This window comes from Capricornis sumatraensis, chromosome 3, assembly GCF_032405125.1.
Source record: "Capricornis sumatraensis isolate serow.1 chromosome 3, serow.2, whole genome shotgun sequence".
In the NCBI taxonomy this organism is placed as follows: Eukaryota; Metazoa; Chordata; class Mammalia; order Artiodactyla; family Bovidae; genus Capricornis; species Capricornis sumatraensis.
Window position 1 is genome coordinate 62,889,382 of NC_091071.1, and position 22,550 is coordinate 62,911,931.

General features: G+C 41.0%; 1 protein-coding gene across 1 annotated transcript; it reads left to right on the forward strand.

Annotated features, from left to right (window-relative positions):
* Positions 1 to 181: 181 nt before the first annotated feature.
* On the forward strand, positions 182 to 15,216 carry PRKRA (protein activator of interferon induced protein kinase EIF2AK2). Its single transcript, XM_068968765.1, has 8 exons — positions 182 to 246; positions 766 to 935; positions 4,255 to 4,336; positions 6,764 to 6,842; positions 7,876 to 7,993; positions 9,502 to 9,596; positions 12,423 to 12,597; positions 15,020 to 15,216. Exons 1-8 carry the CDS (start codon positions 182 to 184, stop codon positions 15,175 to 15,177), a joined length of 942 nt encoding a protein of 313 aa, XP_068824866.1. The 3' UTR covers positions 15,178 to 15,216.
* The last annotated feature ends 7,334 nt before the right edge of the window (positions 15,217 to 22,550 follow it).

Consider the following 22,550-nt stretch of genomic DNA (forward strand, 5'->3'; position numbering starts at 1 on the left):
GCTGCCGCACCGAGGCTCCGCCTCCGGTCCCGCCCGTCCCCGGGAAGAACTCAAGCAGTGAGGAGAGGGGAGGAGGTGGCGGCGTCGGCTTTGGATCCGTCCTCTCGGGTACCAGCCCACTGGGGAAGCGAGGACGTCGCTCTACACTGCTCTTGCTCCCGCAAAGCCGTCCCTTCTTGCCATGTCTCAGAGCAGACATCGCGCCGCGGCTCCGCCGATGGAGCGCGAGGACAGCGGAACCTTCAGGTCAGTTTCTGAGCGATCGGGACCGAGCCGGGCAGGGCCCAGAGTGGTGGGCAGCAGGGGGCGGGGGAGCCGGCTATCCAGCAGCATTCTGGGTAAAGCCCCTTCCCGGAGCTCGCGTCCTAGCGGCTGCAGGGAGGCGGGCGGGCGGACCAGCGAGCGCTCCACCCCGCCCTCTCGGCCGCAAGCCGGCCGGGGACCCGCCCCCCCGTGGCCTCGGGCAGCGCCGGCTGGACGGAGTGGGAGAGCGGCTGCCGCGGAGGGAAAGGGGTTTGCAGGCTGGGACCTGGGAGGATGCAGCAGCCGCCGTACCTCTCGATTCCCCTGCGAATCCCTCCTACCCGCATTCAAGTTATCTTTTTTAAGACCTCCGCAGCGGGGCCCGGAGACTGGCGCGCCTCGTCAGCTCTAACCCTGTCCGACCCGGAGCTCGGTCCCTCCGGCGTCACCGGTGATGGCTGCTTGCTTCTGCTTCTCTCCCCGCTTTGACATGCAACGCACAGCTTTGTCTGGTTTTTGCAGTTTGGGGAAGATGATTACAGCTAAGCCAGGGAAAACACCGATTCAGGTATTACACGAATACGGCATGAAGACCAAGAACATCCCGGTTTATGAATGTGAAAGATCCGATGTGCAAATACACGTGCCCACTTTCACCTTCAGAGTAACCGTTGGTGACATAACCTGCACAGGTCTGTATTAACCCCATGACCATGTGGGCTGGTGGTCCAGACTTGGGTATTGCTTTTCAGTTCGGAAAAAGTGCCCTTTTTGCCAGAGACGTCAGTGAGGAGCAGTCTCTTGAAACTGATGCCTTTCTCAGGTCATTTGGACTGTGCAACTTTCTGATTCTCTCCCTAATTTTCTCTTCCCCAGATATCAAGAGAAGCTCAGAAACATACCCTAAGAGCCTCCTAAGGTTCTTCCAAGAATTAGGGAGAAGCAGGAAAGGTTCTTGGAGCAGCCATAGCTGAATCAGAAGGTGCTGTCAAATTCCATAGGTTATAGCAGATGCCAGGAGGCATGACCCCAGAATTTTCTGACCTGCTCCCCTCTTTGTACGGACTCGTTTGGCACTCTGGGTCCACTGTACCACACTTGGTTCCCTATCCAAGCAAAATGAGGAAGGCGGAAGGCTCAGCTACACCATAATACATAGTAGCTTCTAGTTCCTGACACTGTACAGATATTTTAATGTTATCGCCTTTATTATATATGAGGAAATAGGTCCAGAGAGATTATAAGAAACATGCTCAAGGTCACATGGCAGCGAAGTTTCAAAATTCAGATTATGGTCACTGAACTTCAGCAAATGATAACTGAAGTAGCCCATTTGTAAATGTAGACATTTTACTTCTTATGTATCTATTTAATTGCAAACATGAAATATTGAATACTAAATTTAATTTGGAAGAATGCCAAGAAAGAAATTCAGTAAAAAGGCTGAAGTTCCACCATCTGGTAGCCGGAAGGCATCATTTGTGTCCACGAAAATCTGGAGTCCGCTATTTTCACAGAAGTCCCTTTAAGAACATTTTGAACCTTTTTTGTCTATGTGGGGCAGGTGGATTGTAGTTAGATTCTAGCTGGAAATTTCTCATATGAATGACAGATTCAAGATTACACTACTGCTTTAGCTGGTCTGTCTTTAAGTATTCAGTGAAAATTCAAGAAAAAGTAGCATTTTCCCCATCTCAGTGTGTTTTATGTGAAAGATTAACAACCTGTGGCTACTGCTTAGTCCCCCTACTCTTCTCACGCTGGCCTGTCTTCTGTGCAAGCGTATCTACCTCCATGGTTTCAAATACTACCTAACGGCTAATAATTCTGAAATCTCTGTCTTTAGCCCAGGCACCATTACGAAACAGTGCATCACCTGGAGTTTGCTAGACATTTTTGCTTGGATGACCCAAAGACACCTCCATCTCTCATTGTCCCAGACTGAATCCATCTTCTCTCTCAAATCCATTTCCCCTGCATTCCCCAGTTCAGTATAGGCACTGCCATCATTCATTTGCTCACAGTAGAGATTTGAGTTCCACCTTCTGGATTCCTTCTCCTCCCTCTTTGCGTTGTCCATTATGCCATCAGATCCTACTTCCTAAATATCTCTTGAATCTGTCTGCTTCTCTCCTCTTCCTGTTGCTGTTGTCTGAGCCACTTGGAATATAGCTGCAGTCTCGTAGCTGCCCTTTTAGCTTCTGTCTTGTGGTATCCTTTTTCCACACAAAAAACCAGAGTATTTTTTCTGGCATTCAAATCTGTTCATTTGAAGTATTCAAACTCTTAAAATCCATTCAGTGGTTTTCCCATCACCTTCTGAATGAATACAAATTTCTTAACATGACTAACAACCTTACTTCACAAAGTGTGGTCAACAGCAGCCTTGCTATCACCCAGGTACACCTACTCTTGGCGTGTGTTCTAACAAAATTCCCAGGCAGGTCCTAAAGTTATAGACGCACAATTGAGGAGACTGTTCTTTGGACTCTCCTTCTGCCCTTCAACTGTCCGACCTTTATCTCGAAGTTCCCTCCTTCAAGCTCGTACTGTCCCAACAACTTGGGGCTTGAGAACGCGTGCTCTGTGTTGCCTCTGAGCCGTCACAGTGGCTCTTTCTCTGCCTCCAGTGCTCTTCCTAATCCCCCAGCTCTCACCGACTTACTGACCTTTCATATCCTTGTTTAGTTATCTCCTCCCTCATGAGCCCTTTCTGAGCCCTTGCTACGAGTAGCGGAGCTACCCCTTCTGTAGGCTACCCTACAACCTGCGCTTAGGCCTACTGTGACGCTTCATTTTTCAGACATCGTTTTTATAGACAAAATCTCACACATTAGGCTGTATGCTCTTTAAGGACAGGGACTCTGCTTATTTCTCTGCTATAGTTATCTCCTAAACAACACAGTTTGAATTGCGCAGGTCCACTTAGATGTCAGTCTTTTTCAGTAGTAAGTACTACAAGACCACACAATCCACAGTTTGTTGAATCTGCAGTTACCGAGGAAGCTAGAAATGGAGGAACCACAGATACGGAGGGCTGACTGTAAATTAGCGTGAATTTTCAGTGCAGAGGGTCGGTGCCCCTAATTCCCACATATTTCAGTCCAGAGTGTCAGTGCTCCTAATTCCCACATTTTTCAAAGGAATACAGTATGCCTAATACCTATGTGAATGGATAAATGAGTGTGGTGTCTGTGTTGTCTGATGCTTGAGAACCACACCTGACGTTTGTTCCATGTGCCCTTTCTTTCCTCTACATCAGAGGAATGGATATGCCATTCTGACACAACTTTGGACAAGTTCTCAACACCTAGTTTGAAAGAAGGAAAAAGACTGAATTTATAATTTACTTGTGTGGTTGCTTACTTGGCGTCAGTCTCAGTGATTATTTGTCAGGCCTGGTCTCTTCTACCCCCTTAGCTACCCATGTAAGAGATACAGATTGTATGAAAGACACGTAACAATGTAATCTCTCACATTCCCTATACAAACCTTCCCCGGCTATATCCAACAGGTAGCCAGTGACTGGTTAGCCAAGCAGGGGGGTTTCATCCAGTGTAGGAGGGGCTGTTAGAGTAAAATGTGCACATTTTGCTATTCAGTAATGTTGCTGTAAGTGCCACCTTTCAAGAAAATTTCTTGCTATAGAAAAATTTCCTCTCTAGGAATAAAGGAAGTCAGTTGCCTTTCTTTAGCATACATAGTGACAGTCTGCTGTACTATCATTTTATGTAATAAACATGTACAAAGTAGACATAATAAAGATTTTTATACAAGTATACTTAGAATTAAATACTTAGCACTTTTAAAATCAAAGGGGTTTTTAATATATTAATTTTTATGGTATTTTATTTCAATGTATAACTGTATGTAGTGTATGTTTTTATTCCCTAGTGTGTATATATAATACGTGTAGTGACTTTGTTTTGTACTATGCAAACCTGTATCCAAGCCTCACATTTTTTCAGCATGTAAAGAGTTGTTTGGTTTTTTTTTTTAACCTTAATTCAGGTGAAGGTACAAGTAAGAAGCTGGCGAAACATAGAGCTGCAGAGGCTGCCATAAACATTTTGAAAGCCAATGCAAGTATTTGGTGAGCTAAATTTCTTTGTATTCTGCAGCTCAAAAATATCATGGCTGAGGTAAGATTAAAAGTTTGATCATGCTCACAAAAGCAACAAAGTAAACAGTTGATAGTGTCTAGCTCTATTAATAAAATTCTATCTCCTTGTGAAGACCTGTCATCTCCTAAAGACACTTTATCCGTAAGAAATTAAATCCAGTTTTTATTAGATGACAAAGAAGGAAGTGGCACCCCACTCCAGCATTCTTGCCTGGGAAATCCCATGGACACAGGAGCCTGGTGGGCTACAATCCAGGAGGTTGCAAGAGTCAGACATGATTTAGCAACTAAACAACATTATTAGATGAAGGCTCTCATAAACTAGGTTTTTTTTCTTTTTTCCAGATGAGGTACAGGAGTAGAAAACCAGAGTGCTTCTGACAAATATCTTACTGTATTAAGTTTTGTTTCTACACTGAAGAAAACAAAGTGTGAGACAGAAAAACATCAGCTAAAAGTACTCTTTTAGAAATTTGAATTTGTAAGGAGACGATTTCCTTCACCTAGAGAACGTATACCAAATATAAGAGGATGGTAATTGGGATGTTTATTCGTGATATATCTTTCCAAAATCATGTGTTATCACATTAGTTGTTTTTGGAAGGAGCACTGGCCCTGGAGCATCTCTCGTATCGTAAAGTGGTGTCTTTTGGTTTCTAATGGGCATATCCAAGAGGAGCATGTTTTGCCTTCAAATTCTTCCCTTTACATGCATTCAGGTGTCCTTGGGAGTGCATTCTGGTATGTCTGCTTATAGCTGACAGCAGAGGCCTATGAGAATTTAGGATGGTTTTTTTTTTGTTTCCCAGCCCTGGAAAAACTTCCTGTTTAGGGACATGTTTAGGGTCTCCTGCAGTGTTCTTCCTGTGTACTTAGCAGCTCTAAACTGTTCGGGTCATTTAGAACCAACCAGTGAAGGCCTTGGCTCTCATAACATGATGTTTACTTCTGCAGGGTCATACATTGTAATTGATTTATGCTAGTTTTCTGGACATGCCAGATGGCATGGTGGGTTTTAGATTCTCTGCTTGCTGGTGATGGCCATGCCATTTTTGTGCAACCCAAAGGTCAACTCAGAGCGTTGTATATATTTGTAGAAATGAACATACAGAGTGTCCTTTCTGCACACAGGCACTTTGTCTAAAAAAAAAGGCTAATAAAGTTTACTATGTATTTGCGCTTCTTGACAGAGAAGATGGAAATACTAAGCTGTAAATCAGGCCTAAAGTGGCCTGATGGGATGAAGAGACTTTCTCACTTCTCCATCACAATTATTTAGGTAGCTTCAGTGTACAGCATTGTAAATGAATGTTCATATCTCATCAGCCTATGTAAAGCTTGAAATTCTGGCAGGTAGAAAAGAAATTTAGTAAGTGGCGATGACAACCTCATTGGTAATGGAAGAAATAACACTTGCTGCCAAGGTGGCAGTAATCTTGAAATGCAGCTTGTTCTGCATTAGACACCCGTCATCCACGTAACTGGTAAGCTCACACTACTGAGAAGAAGTTGTTCTCTTTTTCCTTAATCCTAGTCCCTACATGTTCAAATCAGATTCATGCCAGCCATCAAAAAAAAAAAAAACACCTGCAATGCAGGAGATGAGGATTTGATCACTGGGTCAGGAAGATCCCCTGCAATAGGGAATGGCAACCCCCTCCAGGATTCTTGCCTGGGAAATCCCATGGACAGAGGAGCCTGACAGGCTACAGTCCATGGGGTTGCAAAGAGTTGGACACAACTTGGTGACTGAGCACACATACGTAAACCTTAGGAAGATTATCCTAGCGTAGAGCAGATGGTAGGTCAGGCCAAGTCTTTCTTCTATAAATCTGGATGAAAAAGCTACATTTGCGATCTGTATGGTTTACACTGCTGAGCTAAACATCCTGTTAGTCTTCCCTTTTCATGAGGTTGTAACAATAGTGTGTTTATTTAAATACATTTTTTATTGAGCATCTGTTTTATATAAAGCACAGCAGGGCTTATGAAGGTAAGTAATACATAAGCCCTACCATCAAGGATTTTACAGTCTGAACAGGAGAGAGGTATGGTGATGGATAGACAAATAGCATGTATTTGTAAGAGTGTACAACTTAATGGTAAAATAATTGCTTAAGAAAGTATCAAACCAAATGTTACAATGGTTCAAAGAAGGGAGAAATTGTGTCCCATTGGGGTAAAAGAATAGGCTTCTGAGAGAAAGTTGCATCTGAGGTATAACTTGGCTGAGGTATAGATCAGATTCCCATAGAAGAGGTGGGTGAAAAGGGTGTTATTCCATGTAGAAGGAACACAAGAGCAAAGGCATGGAGAGCTAAATAGAAAATGCTTATCCTTTATTTAATAATTTGGGGAGGATTATTTTGTTTTATAACCCTTTATAAAAATGTTCAGCTTTGCAGTTCCTGATCCCTTAATGCCTGACCCTTCCAAGCAACCAAAGAACCAGCTTAATCCTATCGGCTCATTACAGGTAAGTGGCACAGTTTTTCCATACTTAACCTTGTGTCTACTGGAAAAAAATGTCATAAATGTTGATAATATCATAAGGGCTAAGAGAAGGAATTAATATTTTAAAGATTAGGTGGTACAACATTTTGTGTTCCAAGTTATGATCATTAGATATTAAAGTACTAACTTGAAGTTATTTTCATATTTATTTACGTTTTGGATTTTCTTCCATATACAGTATCTGCCTTTGGTTTGTGGAATTCTCATTTGAGATCAATAGGACCTCAGTGCACATGGGTAGAGTGTTTTATATTTTAAGAATATTTCTTGCCACTCTTGTGACAAATCTCTTTCTACTTCTGTTAAGACAGAAGACTATAAAGGACCCAAATTGATTTACCTAACACAGGACAAGGGAAGTCGTCTGCTTACTTGCTTATTCTACCAAAAAATATATTCAGCTTTGAATTCCTATGTGAGAACATCCTTCTTGCAGATTATCCATGTGCTCTGTTGGACAACTCCCCTCCCTGTTATCCAGCGAGTCATTTGGTCTCTTTCCTGCTCTATGAGTTTTTCTGTAGTTTTTATCTCTGTCTTTCCTCAGTCTCATCCAGTGTGTGTGTTGGCTCTCTGCTCCTCACCTGCTCTTGATCGAATGCGGTCAGTTAGGCAGCAATGGGTATAGAAGGTTAGTTAGGAAGAGACTTTGGGGACTGATGGCCATGAGACCAGTAATGTCCTCTCCCATGTTCCCAAAGAGGGTGAGAGTAGCTTATCCTTCTGTCTGACCTCTTTGATAACCAGCTCACTATAGCTTAATGGAAGAGCACCATTCACAGCAGGAAACTGCTTCAGTTTTGGTGTCGTGGGCTTATAAGATGTAAAATGCAGGAATATCTGTGGGGAGTAGAAGACCTTCTCTTAAATACTGCAGAATATCATTGTTCTCTGCAAACATATAAATAGAAATGGGATCAAAACCATGAGAGAATATCATTAATGTGATTGAGCCATTGCATAATTACTACTAAAGGCTCATCTCGATTTTCTAGGAATTGGCTATTCATCATGGCTGGAGACTTCCTGAATATACCCTTTCCCAGGAGGGAGGACCTGCTCATAAGAGAGAATATACCACAATTTGCAGGCTTGAATCATTCATGGAAACTGGTATTTGTTTCTTTCTACTGTGATACAGTTGAAGACCTTTGAAGTATTTTGAGAGGATGAAAAAATTTCTGCTGTGATTTCGTCTCAAATACTTCTTTGGGGGAAAAAAAACTGACACACTGCTAGTCTACTGTCTCTAACTTTCTGCTGTTGAGTTTATTAATAAGTATAAATAGTTGGCTTAAGAATACTTATACTTCTTAATTTGATTTTTTTTTAAAAATCATGGGTTGGTAATGGACATGCAAGTAAATAATTGACTCTTTAAACAGTCTTCATTGATACAGTAGAGACTCAAACATCATTTTGGAGAAAAAAGCAGTAGTAAATCTCTTGGAGCTTCAGTAGCTGTTCTAGAAGACAGAAGGACTAGGAGAAGATTACATTTAAAAAGAAGATAATTGATAAGAGGCTGCTGCTGCTGCTAAGCGGCTTCAGTCGTGTCCGACTCTGAGACCCCAGAGACGGCAGCCCACCAGGCTCCGCTGTCCCTGGGATTCTCCAGACAAGAACACTGGAGTGGGTTGCCATTTCCTTCTCCAATGCATGCATGCATGCTAAGTCGCTTCAGTCGTGTCCAACTCTGGTGCGACCCACCCCACCCAGGCTCCTCTGTCCACAGAATTCTCTAGGCAAGAACACTGGAGTGGGTTGCCATTTCCTTCTCCAAAGAGGCTGATAGTGAAATAAAAATAAAGTAGAAATTAACCTTTTGTCTTAGAGCAACTTCGATGTTATGAAGGCCACAAATTTTGAGGAAAAAAGTCACTTAATAAAGTACTCCTAAGGATTTCTGTTTTAATTTCTTGAGTATATTTTTATCATTTTAAAAGTGGCTTGAAATGAAATTTTAAGTTGGCTAGATATTAGTCTGAAGTATGAAGCAGCTGTTTGCCCCCAAGAGGCAGTGTGGGTCAGTGTAGGAAGCCCTGAGCCAGAACCAGAAACCTCACCTCGGTTCTTGATGCAGTCCTTGATTTGCAAGCTTAGGCAAGTTGCTTAATCTCCATGCTTAGGCCTGAGTTTTTAAATCTCTAAACATGGAAACAGATTATATTTATGGTATCTTTCAACTCCAGCCTCTCCTATGCCCTTCTTATTCATGTTGAAGAAATTCCACATAGTTATCAGTGTGCAGGAGATTATAAGCCAGAAGTAGACATTGAAAGATGGGAGATGCAATTCAAATCTACCTTGGTAAATTTGAATATTTCATCAGAATTAAACCAAGTATGGCTCATTAAAGCTAGACATAAGGAGATACATCTGTTGAAGAAAAACAGAAAGTTTAATTATTAAAGATAAACTGCTAAAGAAATGCCTTCAAAAGTGTAACAATGAATAATTACATGAAACAGAACAAGTAAAGATGTCAGGTCAGTAAAAGAATAGTATATAAAAACCATGAGATTGTTCTCTGATCAAACATAGTACTTTAAACATTTGGTCATTTTCTATGGACACTAATTTATTTTCTAACCTACTGTTCTTTTTTTTCCTTTATTTAGGAAAGGGGGCATCAAAGAAACAAGCCAAGAGAAATGCTGCTGAGAAATTTCTTGCCAAATTCAGTAATATTTCTCCAGAGAACCACATTTCTTTGGTGAGTAATGATCAGAGGTCTGTGATGTTAATGTGATTAAACATGTGTTGCTGTCGGAACAACACGTGATTGTGGATTTCATTGTGTATAGGTATACTACAGAGTTGGCGGTTTTTCAAAAATCTCTCAGCTGTTGAGTAATACACTACCCCAGTTTTTAGGTGCTTGCTGTATGTGAGCCAGAGTCACAGGAGTGGCCAGGAAAGAGAGCTTGGGAAGCACAGTAAAATTCAGAATCATATGATGGTTTCTAAAGATGGTAGGTCAGTAGTGCTGTTTTTGCCTTCAGATTGACATTTCACTCCCATCGCTCGATGTCCATTCATTTATCCACTCAGCAAACATTTAGGAAAGTGATAATATTTGCCCAGATTTATGCCAGATACTAGTATATAGTGAATAAGATAGTCTCTGGCCCTAAGGAGTTTGCAGCCAGCCTACTGAGAAAGAAAAGAACCCTGCAGATTAGGCCTTACAAGGGCTTCTTGGGAACGATCAAAGAAGGACCCAACCAAGATAGGGTTTCAGGAAGACCTCACTAGAGGAAGTCATGTCTGAGCTGAGACCTATAGGATGACAACAGTGAAAAGAATTCCAGAGAGAAGAAAGACCATGTACAAAGACCAGGAAGGAAACACTTGATGTTATCCAGAGTAATTTTGGATGGCTGGAGCACTGAATTTGGAGGGAGGGAGTCTCAAACAATGAGGCAGGAAAGGTAAAGAGGGATTGAATCTTGCAGGAAGTACTATGTTCAGGAGATTGAACTTTATCCTGAGGGTAGCATAAAGTCATTAAATAAATTTAATATAGGAAGGAGAGAATCTAATTTATACATTAGGAGGGAATGACTGGCTGCATTATGGTGGATGAATGAATATTAGAGTTATAGGGACCTGCTATAATGCTGTTACAGAAAAGCAGATGAGACGTGATGGTGACCTAGACAAAGGCAGTAGCAATTGAGATGGTCAGTTTAAAACTTACTTAGAAAACTGAAGTGAATGGGGGCGTAATAACTGGATGTAGAGAGTAGGGAAAAAGGAAGAAGTAAACAGTTTTAGCTTGGCAGCTACCTAGATGGTGGTACCCGTTTAGTAATATGGGGAACAGAGAAGGTGAGTAGGGCTTAAGGGGGAGCAGATAATGAGTTAAATATAGGATATATTGAATTTGAAGCGTTTGTGGAGTAGCTAAGTGAAAAAATTGAGTAGGCAACTGGGCATTCATAAGAGATTGGGCTACACAAAATGTAGGTAGGTATGAATGATGGTCCATTATCTGAGAATAGGATGTTAGGTACAAAATGAGAAGTGAAAACTATAGGAGTGTCCTAAGCTCATGATTTTAAAAAAGGGCTTGTTCTGTAGGAAAAAACAACTATATCTAGGTAAGTAATATAATTTTGGTTTTACTTTTTTAATAGAAAAATATAAAACATTGTATTCATTTCTTTTAAGACTGGATCAGAGAAGACACCACAGTCACAAAACAGTTAGGTTTCAGGTGAGTTCTGTTAAATCTTCAAGGAAGAGATAATCTTCAGTGCTGTTTAAACTCTTCCAGGCAATATATATAATGTGAGAGAAATTTCTATATAAATTTATTTAGGACTGCAAGGGTGTTTCAACATTGGTAAATCTATTGCTATAATTAATTACAGTAATGGGTCAAAGAAGGAAAACATAATCCTCTCAATAGATGCCCAAAAAATATTGGGTAGTCACTACTAATAAATGCTTCTAAAGTATCCCTATTGTGATTTAAAATGTGTACCTCAGATGTTCGATCCCTGGTCAGGGAACTAGGTCTCGTATGTTGCGACTAAGATTCTGCATGCCACCACAAAATTGAGGCTCCTAGGTGCTGCAACTAAGACCTGGCACAGACAAATATTTTTTAAAAGAGTTTTTAAAAATTAAATGTATACCTCAAAATAAATAAATAAATAAATGTATACCTCAGGGGAAAAAAAATCAAAATCTTGGGTACATGTATATATGTTATATCCATTCCCATTAATTTCAGAAATAAAGGACAGGATACCCACTGATACCATTTTTTTAAACCTTGTTCTAGAAGTATCAACCAACATAACCAGAGAAGAGAAAACAATAAGAGGTTGGAAATAAGAGGAGATAAAAATGGTCATTAACTACAAATAATATAATTGTATCCCTATAAAGCCCTAGAGAAAAACTGCTAGAAATAATAAGAGAATTCATCAAGGTAACTGATCAAAAATTAATACACAAGATCAATAGCTTTCTCATTTCTGTTACAAAGGTAACCACCAGAATAACTAAAAATAAAAAGTTGAAAATTACTGCTTCTGGAAAGGGGACTGAAGGTAGGTATGGGGGTTGTTGCTTTTATAATTCTGTATTACTTGATTTTTTGTTGTCTGTGTATTATTTTGAATAACAAAATTTATGAAGCTTAATAACATTGAAATTTGTATTGGAATAAACAGAGGATAAGTATAGATGCCAATCCATATAGGAAGATATATGTGACATTGTTCAAGGGTCAGCTGTATTTGCAGATTTGTTGATCATGCTCTTAAATATGTTATACATATTAACAAGACCGTTACGCTATACAAAGTTATTTTGAAATACTTCCAGTATTTCATTGCACATTCTTTTTTAATATTGTGTTGTTTGATAAATGTGTGAGCTTATTAGTGCTGTCTAGTTTAAATTGGAAAGTTAACCAAATGGTATTCATTTAAATATGCTTTATAAAGTGTTGATTGCTTAATTAATACTCATAGTAGCATTGGAACCCAACCCAAGAGTCTTAATGTTAATCTCTGTTTTTCAGACAAATATGGTAGGGCATTCTTTAGGTTGTACTTGGCATTCCTTAAGGAATTCTCCTGGTGAAAAGATCAACTTACTGAAAAGAAGCCTCCTCAGTATTCCAAATACAGATTACATCCAGCTGCTTAGTGAAATTGCGAAGGAACAAGGTTTTAATATAACATATTTGGATATAGGTATGATTGTTTTTTTCTTTGGCTTGTCCCCAAACCTGTTTCTTTTCAAAATATGTTTGACAAACAAAATGTCTATTATAATAGAGGGTTCTGACTATACACAGTTACCAGAGTAGTAATACATATCACTGATGTATCCCATTCTTATAAATAATAAAAAGAGAGATAACATCTGTACAGTTGTAATAATAAACAACAATAGCAAAGATTTATAGAGTTACTGTGTGCCAGGCACTGTTCTAGGGACATTACATATTTCAAGTCACAGAATCCTCAAACTAATCCTGTGAAGTACATTCTATTATCTTCAGTTCAGTCACTCAGTTATGTCCAACTCTTGGCAACCCCATGGACTGAAGCATGCCAGGCTTCCCTGCCCATCACCCACTCCCAGAGCTTGCTCAAACTCATGTCCATCAAATCGATGATGCCATCCAACCATCTCATCCTCTGTCATCTGCTTCTCCTCCTGCCTTCAATCTTGCCCAGAATCTTCAAATGAGTCAGTTCTTCGCATCAGGTGGCCAAAGGATTGGAGTTTCAGCTTCAGCATCAGTCTTTCCAATGAATATTCAGGACTGATTTCCTTTAGGATTGACTGGTTGGATCTCCTTGCAGTCCAAGGGACTCTCAAGAGTCTTCTCCAACACCACAGTGTAAAAGTATCAGTTCTTCGGCCTTCAGCTTTCTTTGTAGTCCAACTCTCACATCCATACATGACTACTGGAAAAACCATAGCTTTGACTAGACAGACCTTTGCTGGCAAAGTAATGTCTCTGCTTCTTAATATGCTGTCTAAATTGGTTATAACTTTTTTTCCAAGGAGCAAGGATCTTTTATTTCATGGCCACAGCCATCATCTGCAGTGATTTTGGACCCCCCAAAAAGTAAAGTCTGTCACTGTTTCCATTGTTTCCCCATCTGTTTGCCATAAATTGATGGGACTGGATGCCGTGATCTTAGTTTTCTGAATGTTGAGTTTTAAGCCAACTTTTTCACTCTCCTCTTTTACTTTCATCAAGAGGCTTTTTAGTTCCTCTTCACTTTCTACCATAAGGCTGGTGTCATCTGCATATCTCAGGTTATTGATATTTCTCTCCGCAGTCTTGATTCTAGCTTGTGCTTCATCCAGCCTGGCATTTCTCATGATGTACTCTGCATATAAGTTAAGTAAGCAGGGTGATAATATACAGCCTTGACGTACTCCTTTCTTGATTTGGAGGCAGTCTGTAGTTCCATGTCCAGTTCTAACTGTTGCTTCTTGACCTGGATACAGATTTCTCAGGAGGCAGGTCAGATGGTTTTGTATTCCTGTCTCTTTAAGAATTTTCCACAGTTTGTTGTGATCCACACAGTCAAAGGCTTTGGCATAGTCAATAAAGCAGAAGTAGGTGTTTTTCTGGAACTCTCTTGCTTTCTCAGTGATCCAATAGATATTAGCAGTTTGATCTCTAGTTCCTCTGGTGTTTCTAAATCCATCTTGAACATCTGGAATTTCTATTATCTTAGGTATAAGTGAAGAAAGTAAGACAAAGAAAGGTTGAGAAACTTGCCTGAGATGACATAGCTGGTCAGTAGAGCCAGGTTAGAAGAAGAGTCCCTGCCAGCATAATATCTGTTATACTAGCCCTGATGGACATCTTGATGAATAAAAGGGTACCCACATTTCTAGAACAAATACCAAGTCTGTGGGGGCTGGGCCAGACATCTCTCCACTTTGTCACTGTGTTCCAGTTCTGGGAGATAAATGGGGACAATTTGTAGCTTCATCTCATCCCAGCTATCAACTTCTATATTTTTTATAGCCCATGATCATTCAAATAGACAAATGTGGACAGATTGGAAAGCAAGTCAGCGTGGGTTTTCTTTTAATGCAGTGGATAACTGGCTAATTTGTGTGTTCATGTGTGTATTTGATATCTTGATTTAACATCAGTATTGTATGTGAGGAATTTGATATCCCTTAGCCCAGCCTCAGTGACTTGGGGGGAACCTAGCTCATCAGAGTTACTACTATTGAGAAAATAGGGTATTTAGGGGCTGAAGGAACTTCTGATTTTCTCTGCTACTTTGGGACTGAATAATGAGTCAGGTGCAATGTCTTAATATACTGGGAATGATGTAAAACCGGAGGATTAATGCAGAAAGATGATCAGGAAAGGTGGTTGATTAAGAGACCATGCATTCAAAAATATTTATGAATTTGGAAAAAGGAAACCGGAGATGGTTTTTAGATAATGAAATGCTTCTTACTAATTTTAAGAACTGAATGGTTCTTACGAATAGAGAATAGCACCTGATAGGTGGAGTAGCAGATAAAAAGGTGCTTGGGGAGAGAGACAGTAACAAAAATTGTTTTTACACAAAAATCTGCTTTCTCTGCGTGCGGCGTTAATCATCGTGTTTGAATGTGTCGTTGCAGAAGAACTGAGTGCGAACGGACAGTACCAGTGTCTCGCTGAACTGTCCACCAGTCCCATTACGGTCTGTCACGGCTCGGGGATCTCCTGCAGCAGTGCGCAGAGTGATGCAGCTCACAATGCTTTGCAGTATTTAAAGATAATAGCAGAAAGAAAGTAAACTTGGAACAACTGAGAAAACCCTCCAGTAGCACCTAAGAAGTTCCCCTTTCACCCCTTTCCAAGTAAAACATGTATTATAATGTTTGAGTTTGTGTGTTGGTTTTAAATCTCTTCATAGATTCCATCAACACTCCAGATTTAATTATCTCCTAGTAGTTGTTACTAAGATGTTTTTAATGGCTTCAACTTTGTATTGGTATATTGTATTTATAAACTTTGTACCATAGGCAGAGTGTAGCACCCATTTTCCAATGCCCTGTACATAGAAGGGAAAAACTGCATGTTTGTTGTTGATGATGATGGTGAAATAAAACTGCTAGCAACAGTCTTTACTACTGGTGCTTAACCTCTTTGCACAAAGCTTTGTAAAGGGATTTCAAAGGAAGCCCCTTAGAATTAGTGTTGAGGAATGCGCTAACAGGTTTTAACTGAATGCAGTTGTTAAATTTCAGAGAACACGATTGGTCTGTGTATTTGAATCCATGTAATAAAGAGCTGTTGTTATAATGGGTTCTGTTCATTTTATTAAAGTACTACTGACTTGACTGTAGCCCTGCTCTTTTCAGCCACTCCTATGAGTAACGTTATAATGTGGATACTGTATTCTTTACATATCTCTAGTTCACTTCTGAAAGTCAAAGTTAAAAAACCCAAGCAATACTTTCCAAATATATATGTGATGAATCACATCCATATTTTCTCTAGTCATACACAGTACTGTCTTTTGATATAGCCATTCATAGATGAATTAGTAGTTAAAAAACCATTCAGTTCAGTTCAGTCACTCAGTCATGTCGACTCTTTGTGACCCCATGAATTGCAGCACGCCAGGCCTCCCTGTCCATCCCCAACTCCCGGAGTTCACTCAGACTCACATCCATTGAGTCAGTGATGCCATCCAGCCATCTCATCCTCTGTCATCCCCTTCTCCTTAGTATTACTAAAACAAAACTTTCCAGTGTGTTCAATTCAGTTACAAGAATGTTTCAAACAAAACAGTAAGTGCTTAAAAGGTTAGGAAATAAGTTTCATGAGCCCATTTTAATTTTGCCTTTCATGTTTTCATATATCACCTAACACCTCAAGTCTGGCATCTGTCAGTACCAGCTGATAGTGCTACCTCTGTAGATCAGGGAAAACCTCAGAGAGGAAGAGGGCTCTCAGTGATGAAGCTAGCTTTTGACAATCTCAAGTGTTAATCTAGCAGGAAGTATGTAGCAAGTGTTTTTCTGTCTGGAAAAAAAAAAATCCTATCTTAAGTGCAATCCTTTGAGAATAACAAACTATCTAATAAAGGGAAAGCAGTATGTGTAACTTATTTAAAGCTCTAAAGAGCATTTCACTTCAAATTATGAGCCTTATACATCAGTTAAATCAAAGGGTTTTAGGCATTTTGGGGGATGAGGTTAAGGAACACACAGACTGGAGAGAAAAGTTTAGCCATAAAGCAGGGCTTATGGGTCATTAAGATTGGATTAGCCTTGGGTGGTCATCAATGTTCTGGAATATAGAGGGGGCACAATGAACTCACTCTAGAGGTAACTTCAGACTCACGCAGGAAAGTGCTCATCGTGGAGAGGACAGGTTGAGGAGAGTTTTCATAAGGCAAGTTTTCATGAAAGAGTTTTCATAAGATGAAGAGGATGAGGTGTAACTGGGGAAAGAACAATGTAGTTGAGTTCTAAACAGTCAAATGTATTGATACAACGAGATCTGTGTAAGTTACCCCGAAGTTCTGCCCTTCCTTCTGCTATGATTTCTCTGCTTCTGGCTCTGGAGGAAGCAAGCATTCTTCAAGATAGCATTCAAATGTCACCTCTGTCAGACTGTCCGGTGTTCTAGGGAGTTAGCTGCACCATCCAGTGTTATTTAACTGCATTTTGTCAAGGCTCTTGACCAATTACCATTAACCATGACTGAGTGAGCGAACTGAAATAGGTGAGTGACTGAAACAGGCTGACACAGGCAACTATGCCTGTTGTATTAGATGCATCAGTAGTGGGGAGACAAGGGTGGAGTTTTTGCCAAGTTCTGATGGGAAAGTCACAATGTGGATGCCATTCTGGATGAAGGTCATGCCATCTATAGTGGAGAAATAAACACCTTTCAACAAACAGTTGTGATGTGCTAGAGTGCCCTGGTAGAGATGGAGCACCTGATGATGGGATGCTTGGTAACCATATAACCAAAACCACCAATAAAGAGCTGGGTCCTATCGGTCCCATCAGGTCATGAGGTTGGGTTGAGTCATGTTGCAATCCATTGTAAAATGGAAGCTACATCTAGGATCAAACACAAGTATGGCCAGAGGGCACAGTATGCTACGCAAGCAGGCAGGCTGGACTCCCACGTCACCCACCGCTGCTGTACAATACCTCTCCCTCAGTTCACACCTGTTGCCAAGGATCCTCTATGGCCAACTGATGGAAGAGAAAAATGCCTGAATTTGACTCATGAGTGGGTAAGGCCTGTACATGGTACAAGACAAAAATACATGATGATTATACTACAGCCCACAAAGGGGTGGCCTCGAAAGTTAGAGATGAGCCGAAATCCTCTAAAAAGCACAGAGTTTCAGGCAGGACACCTTGCCATCTATTCGTGTGGAAGGTGGCCCAAGATTAGAATACACTTGGGCAGTGGCAGCTGGCATGACCAGTTGGCCTGGAGCCTGATGAGAAATAGACTGGAAGATTGGGCACCAGTAGATCTGAGATAAAGGTATGTGGGCAGGCGCAAAGAGGGGAGATCTTGGTCTTACATGTTGATCCATACCATGAGGAATCCAAGATGGAAGAGGCCCCGAACAACCAAGTTGACAAAATGACATCAGTGTCTGGGATGAATAGCCGCTTAGCAGGATTGGAGTTGACCCAGTGGGATGGGTGCCCACCTACCAAGGCTGATCTAGTTTCACTCACTGTTGAATGTTCATCCTACGAGCAACAGAGACCAGTGCTGAGTCCCCAGTCCTTGAGGAAACCCATCAGTCACTTGGTGGCATGTTGCCTCACAGTGGTATCAGGATAAAGAGGATGATTTTCAGTTGTAGCCCTAAAACCAGTTTCAGTGTTAGGGACTGTAATTTATTCTGCTTTCTTCTAAGGATAAGTGGATTCAAGCAATGCAAGGTATGGGCTGTAGTGAACACTGGTCTGTCACCCAGAGGCCACTTTAGGGCTGAAGGACTTACCCCAGTTACAGGGTATGCTGCAACTGATTACACAATATGTAGCACCCAGTGACACATGAAAATATAGGGCTCCGTGGCCAAAAACCAAGAATTTTAAGACAGAGGCAGCAGTGTTAAACTAAGTGTGGGGTCCTGTGTGACTACATGAATTGCTTGTATATGGAGCCAATTCTGGCGATCCACCCTCTTCAGAATGGCTTCACTTGAAAAGAGACACTGCATCCAAGGTCACGTCCCCTTTTCTGGGCAGCCTGCTTCCATTGACTGGTCAACAAAAACCTTGTCCTCTCGCTCCAATCTGCAACGATTCCAAAGGGCCCACCCGCTTCAGAGTTTCCTAGGAGTTCAGCTGACCGCTTTGTTGAGACTGTATCACAATCCAACTTCTCCTCCTGTCCAATCCCAATTTATCATCCCTTCCACAGATGGTGGTTCCCAAAGAATCCCCTAAGAAGCCTCTGCCACTGTCTCTTCCTCAGAGTCTGCTCCCTACAGAGCCCGACCTGAGATACACAGTTAGAGTTCAAGGTGGAAAGATAATAGGAAAATAAGATCAATCATGTTATTTATATGTAAAATTACAACTCTTACTTTCCTTTCTGGATCACATATCTTTTGCTTTTCATTACTTTTCTTTTTTTCGGCAGATCTGTGTGGTTGGTGTATGTATTACTTCAGTGGCAGGACACACTTGGATTTTGAAAAGACTCTTCTTTACATCCAAAAGGATATATAGGAAATGAAATAGAAATGATCCTAATTTGAGAACAAAGCCTACTATGAGTAAGGCTACATCTAGATTAACATTGCACTTAGAGAGTCAAAGGACAGTTAAAAATCCTGGAAGAGTCCATATGAGTTCTAAAAAGTAGAGAAAGACACCAACTCTGGAAGCTTGTGAGTATTAGAACTTAGGGCTTCCCAGGTGGTGTTAATGGTAAAGAACCGTCTGCCAATGCAGGAGACACAGGAGACGCGGGTTCAATCCCTGGGTCGGGAAGATACCCTGGAGGAGGAAATGGCAACCCACTCCACTATTCCTGCCTGGAGAATCCCATGGACAGAGGAGCCTGGCAGGCTCCATAGGGTCACAAAGATTTGGACATGACTGAAGTGACTTAGCACAGGAGAGCTAATAGAGTAATATTAATAGAGTAGAAACAATAAATTTAATGCATTAAAGTACAGTTTACCTGAATATTTTACTAAATGGACAGCTGAGAATTATTGACAGATAGGAGATAATGATGACTTCCCGCCACAGATAAAGCTGATCCCAGAAAAGGGAAGTTTGGGCTTGTGGGAAGATAAGAAACCTAGTCTTACGTTTATTTTACTTAATCTACCATTTCCTGATTTTTGCATATCCCTTTGTAAATTTGTTTAGGCTCGAACTTATCAATTCTAACCATCTACGGAGAACAATGTGCAATGAAGATCTGGCAGCTCCTATTCAGAGAGGTCAGAGTCGATGGATGCCTATGCCTGCGGGCTTGTCTGGTCTGAGGCAAGAGGGAGCACCAGGGAAAGAAGACCGAAATAAGCTAGTTCTCCTTCTGTGCTAATCAGAGGGAATGGACAACTGCAATGTGTTTGTTGCATTTTTTTGCTAGTAGATATAACTGAAATTTGGGGAAAATTTACATGTGTCTCAAGGGGGTGGTGGGAAATGGCACAAGACAGAGGCAAACTATTTTCAAGTACACGGGCTAAAACCAAAGAAAGGCTTGGGCTTAATGACATCTCCATTGTAAATGTTTTTAGGAGATGAAAAGTTAGAGCACACATAGGTGGTAGATTAAACATTAAGAATTAAATAGTAGATTCAGTGCTGGATGCTATTACAGATATTTGTGTTCCTATTCATGAGCTTGTACCTTCATTCCACTGCAATCTGCTTCATGCCCAGATGGGTGTGTTACTATACAGTATTTATTGATTTGAAATTCAGAAACTGATAGGAGTATCACCTAAGCCTGGTTGCTTGGAGTGTTTTATTTTTTGCCCTATATTTCTAATGAATAAAGATTGATTTCAATGGCAAAAGAAAGCCTCTGTTCAGATGCTCAGTTGTGTCCTACTCTTTGTGACCCCATGCACTGTATCTCACCAGGCCCCTCTGTCCATGAGATTTTTCCAGGCAAGAAAACTGGAGTGGGTTGCCATTTCCTTCTCCAAGGGATCTTCCCCACCCAGGAATTGAAGCTGGGTCTCCTGCATTATAGGCAGATTCTTGCATAGGAAGGATTTAATATTTCCTGTAAATAAATAGTACTTGAGCAATAAAGGACTTAAGTAAATGCCCTCTTTTCACTGGCTAGTGGTAGGACAATGATAATATTTAGTACTCATCAAGAATACCAACTCCTGTGGAGATGCTTCTGTCCTATCCACTATTTTCTGCTTCTAAACACTGTGCTAAGAACACATTTATACTGATCTTTAGAATTTTAAAGGATAAGATACCCAGACTTTATTAAGGACTTACTGTGTTTCCTGACACTAGACAAAACATTTTGCACATGTATATATAAAACCATTTTTCTGAGAAGCCGCATGGTACAGTAATTAAGTGAGGAGTTCTGAAATCAAACTACTTAGGTTTGAAATGCTGTGTGATTTTGGACAAGTTGGTAAATCTTTCCATCCCTCAGTTTTCTCATCTCTAATAAAAAAATAATTGACTTCTGTTCCCAATATGAAAGATCCAGGTCAGTGCTCCCTCGGTCAATAACCAGGAAAATGGACAAAAGTCACAAGGCAGGTGCTTTCAGATCCTGGACATCAGCACAGACTGTGAACCTGAGAGAGGCAAAATGCAGTGAACCCAGGGGCGCATTCTAGACGGTGCATGTAAAAGATTTTCTTCAACTTATTCAGTAAGGAGGGACTGCTAAGATGCCCTGCCCAGTCCAAAGAGTATTTGTAGAGCTAGGGTATTTCTTTATGGGAGAATGAGATGGGTGGGTGAGATACAAAACTGTTTAAAGCATAACTTTGGGGCTGTCTGTTTCACTAGATGGAAATCTGCACTTTTATCAGGAAAAAAAAAAAGCATACAAGTTAACATGCATCAGCACTAAGGCTGGAACCTTACATCAAGAATAAGTAACAGCGGACTTTCCTGGTGGTGCAGTGGTTAAGAGTCCACCTGCCAATGCAGGGGATATAGGCTCGATCCCTGATCTAAGAATTAGGATGCCACATGCCGAGGGGCATCCAAGCCCCTGTGTGCCTCAGCTACTGAAGTCCAAGTGCCCCAGAGCCTGTGCTCCACAGTAAAAGAAGCCACAGCAAGAGAAGCCTGCACACAGCAACGAGAGTAGCCCCCGCTCGCCCCACGAGAGAAAGCCTGTGCAGCAACGAAGACCTAGTGCAGCCGAAGAAAGAGAATAAATAGCAAGCTGAAGCACACTATCCTGGCTAATCCCAGAGTAGCCTTCACTTCTATGTCACTGAAAGGACATGCCACTCACATTTTTTTTTTTTTTTGGTCTCATATCCAAGTATTAGATAATTTATCTTAACTTCTATTTCCTCATTTGGAAAAGGAGGCATATTCGTTTATAACTCTCTGAATCCTGTTGTCACGCTTGCAAAGTAATTCTAAATGGAAGTTTTGTTATCAGATAAGGATATCTGCAGAACAGAGTTTTGGAAAGCGTTTAGAAGGATTACCTTCTGGACTAAAACACTGAAGAATAGTATTAGAACCTAGCTACACCTATTTATTTATCTTTAATTTGGATGATACCAAATATAACTTCATGCTGCTGCTGCTGCTAAGTCGCTTCAGTCGTGTCCGATTCTGTGCAACCCCATGGACGGCAGCCCACCAGGCTCCCCCATCCCTGGGATTCTCCAGGCAAGAACACTGGAGTGGGGTGCCATTTCCTTCTCCAACCCATGAAAGTGAAAAGTGAAAGTGAAAGTGAAGTCGTGTCCGACTCTTAGCGACCCCATGGACTGCAGCCCACCAGGCTCCTCTGTCCATGGGATTTTCCAGGCAGGAGTACTGGAGTGGAGTGCCATGGCCTCTCTGAACTTCATGCTACTTAATACTAATAGTTAAATTACCAAGAGTTTCCTGGGATTTAGTTACTATGTCAAATGTTTTACATGGATTATCTCAATTATTGCTCACATCAACCCTCTGTGGAAAATTCTTAAAGAGATGG

Excerpts from the sequence above, each read along its gene's own strand:
- PRKRA (XM_068968765.1), top strand. The coding sequence starts at position 182 with ATGTCTCAGAGCAGACATCGCGCCGCGGCTCCGCCGATGGAGCGCGAG. Across the intron at positions 247-765 it reads GAGGACAGCGGAACCTTCAG|TTTGGGGAAGATGATTACAG; the intron begins GTCAGTTTCTGA and ends TGGTTTTTGCAG. Across the intron at positions 936-4,254 it reads TGGTGACATAACCTGCACAG|GTGAAGGTACAAGTAAGAAG; the intron begins GTCTGTATTAAC and ends ACCTTAATTCAG.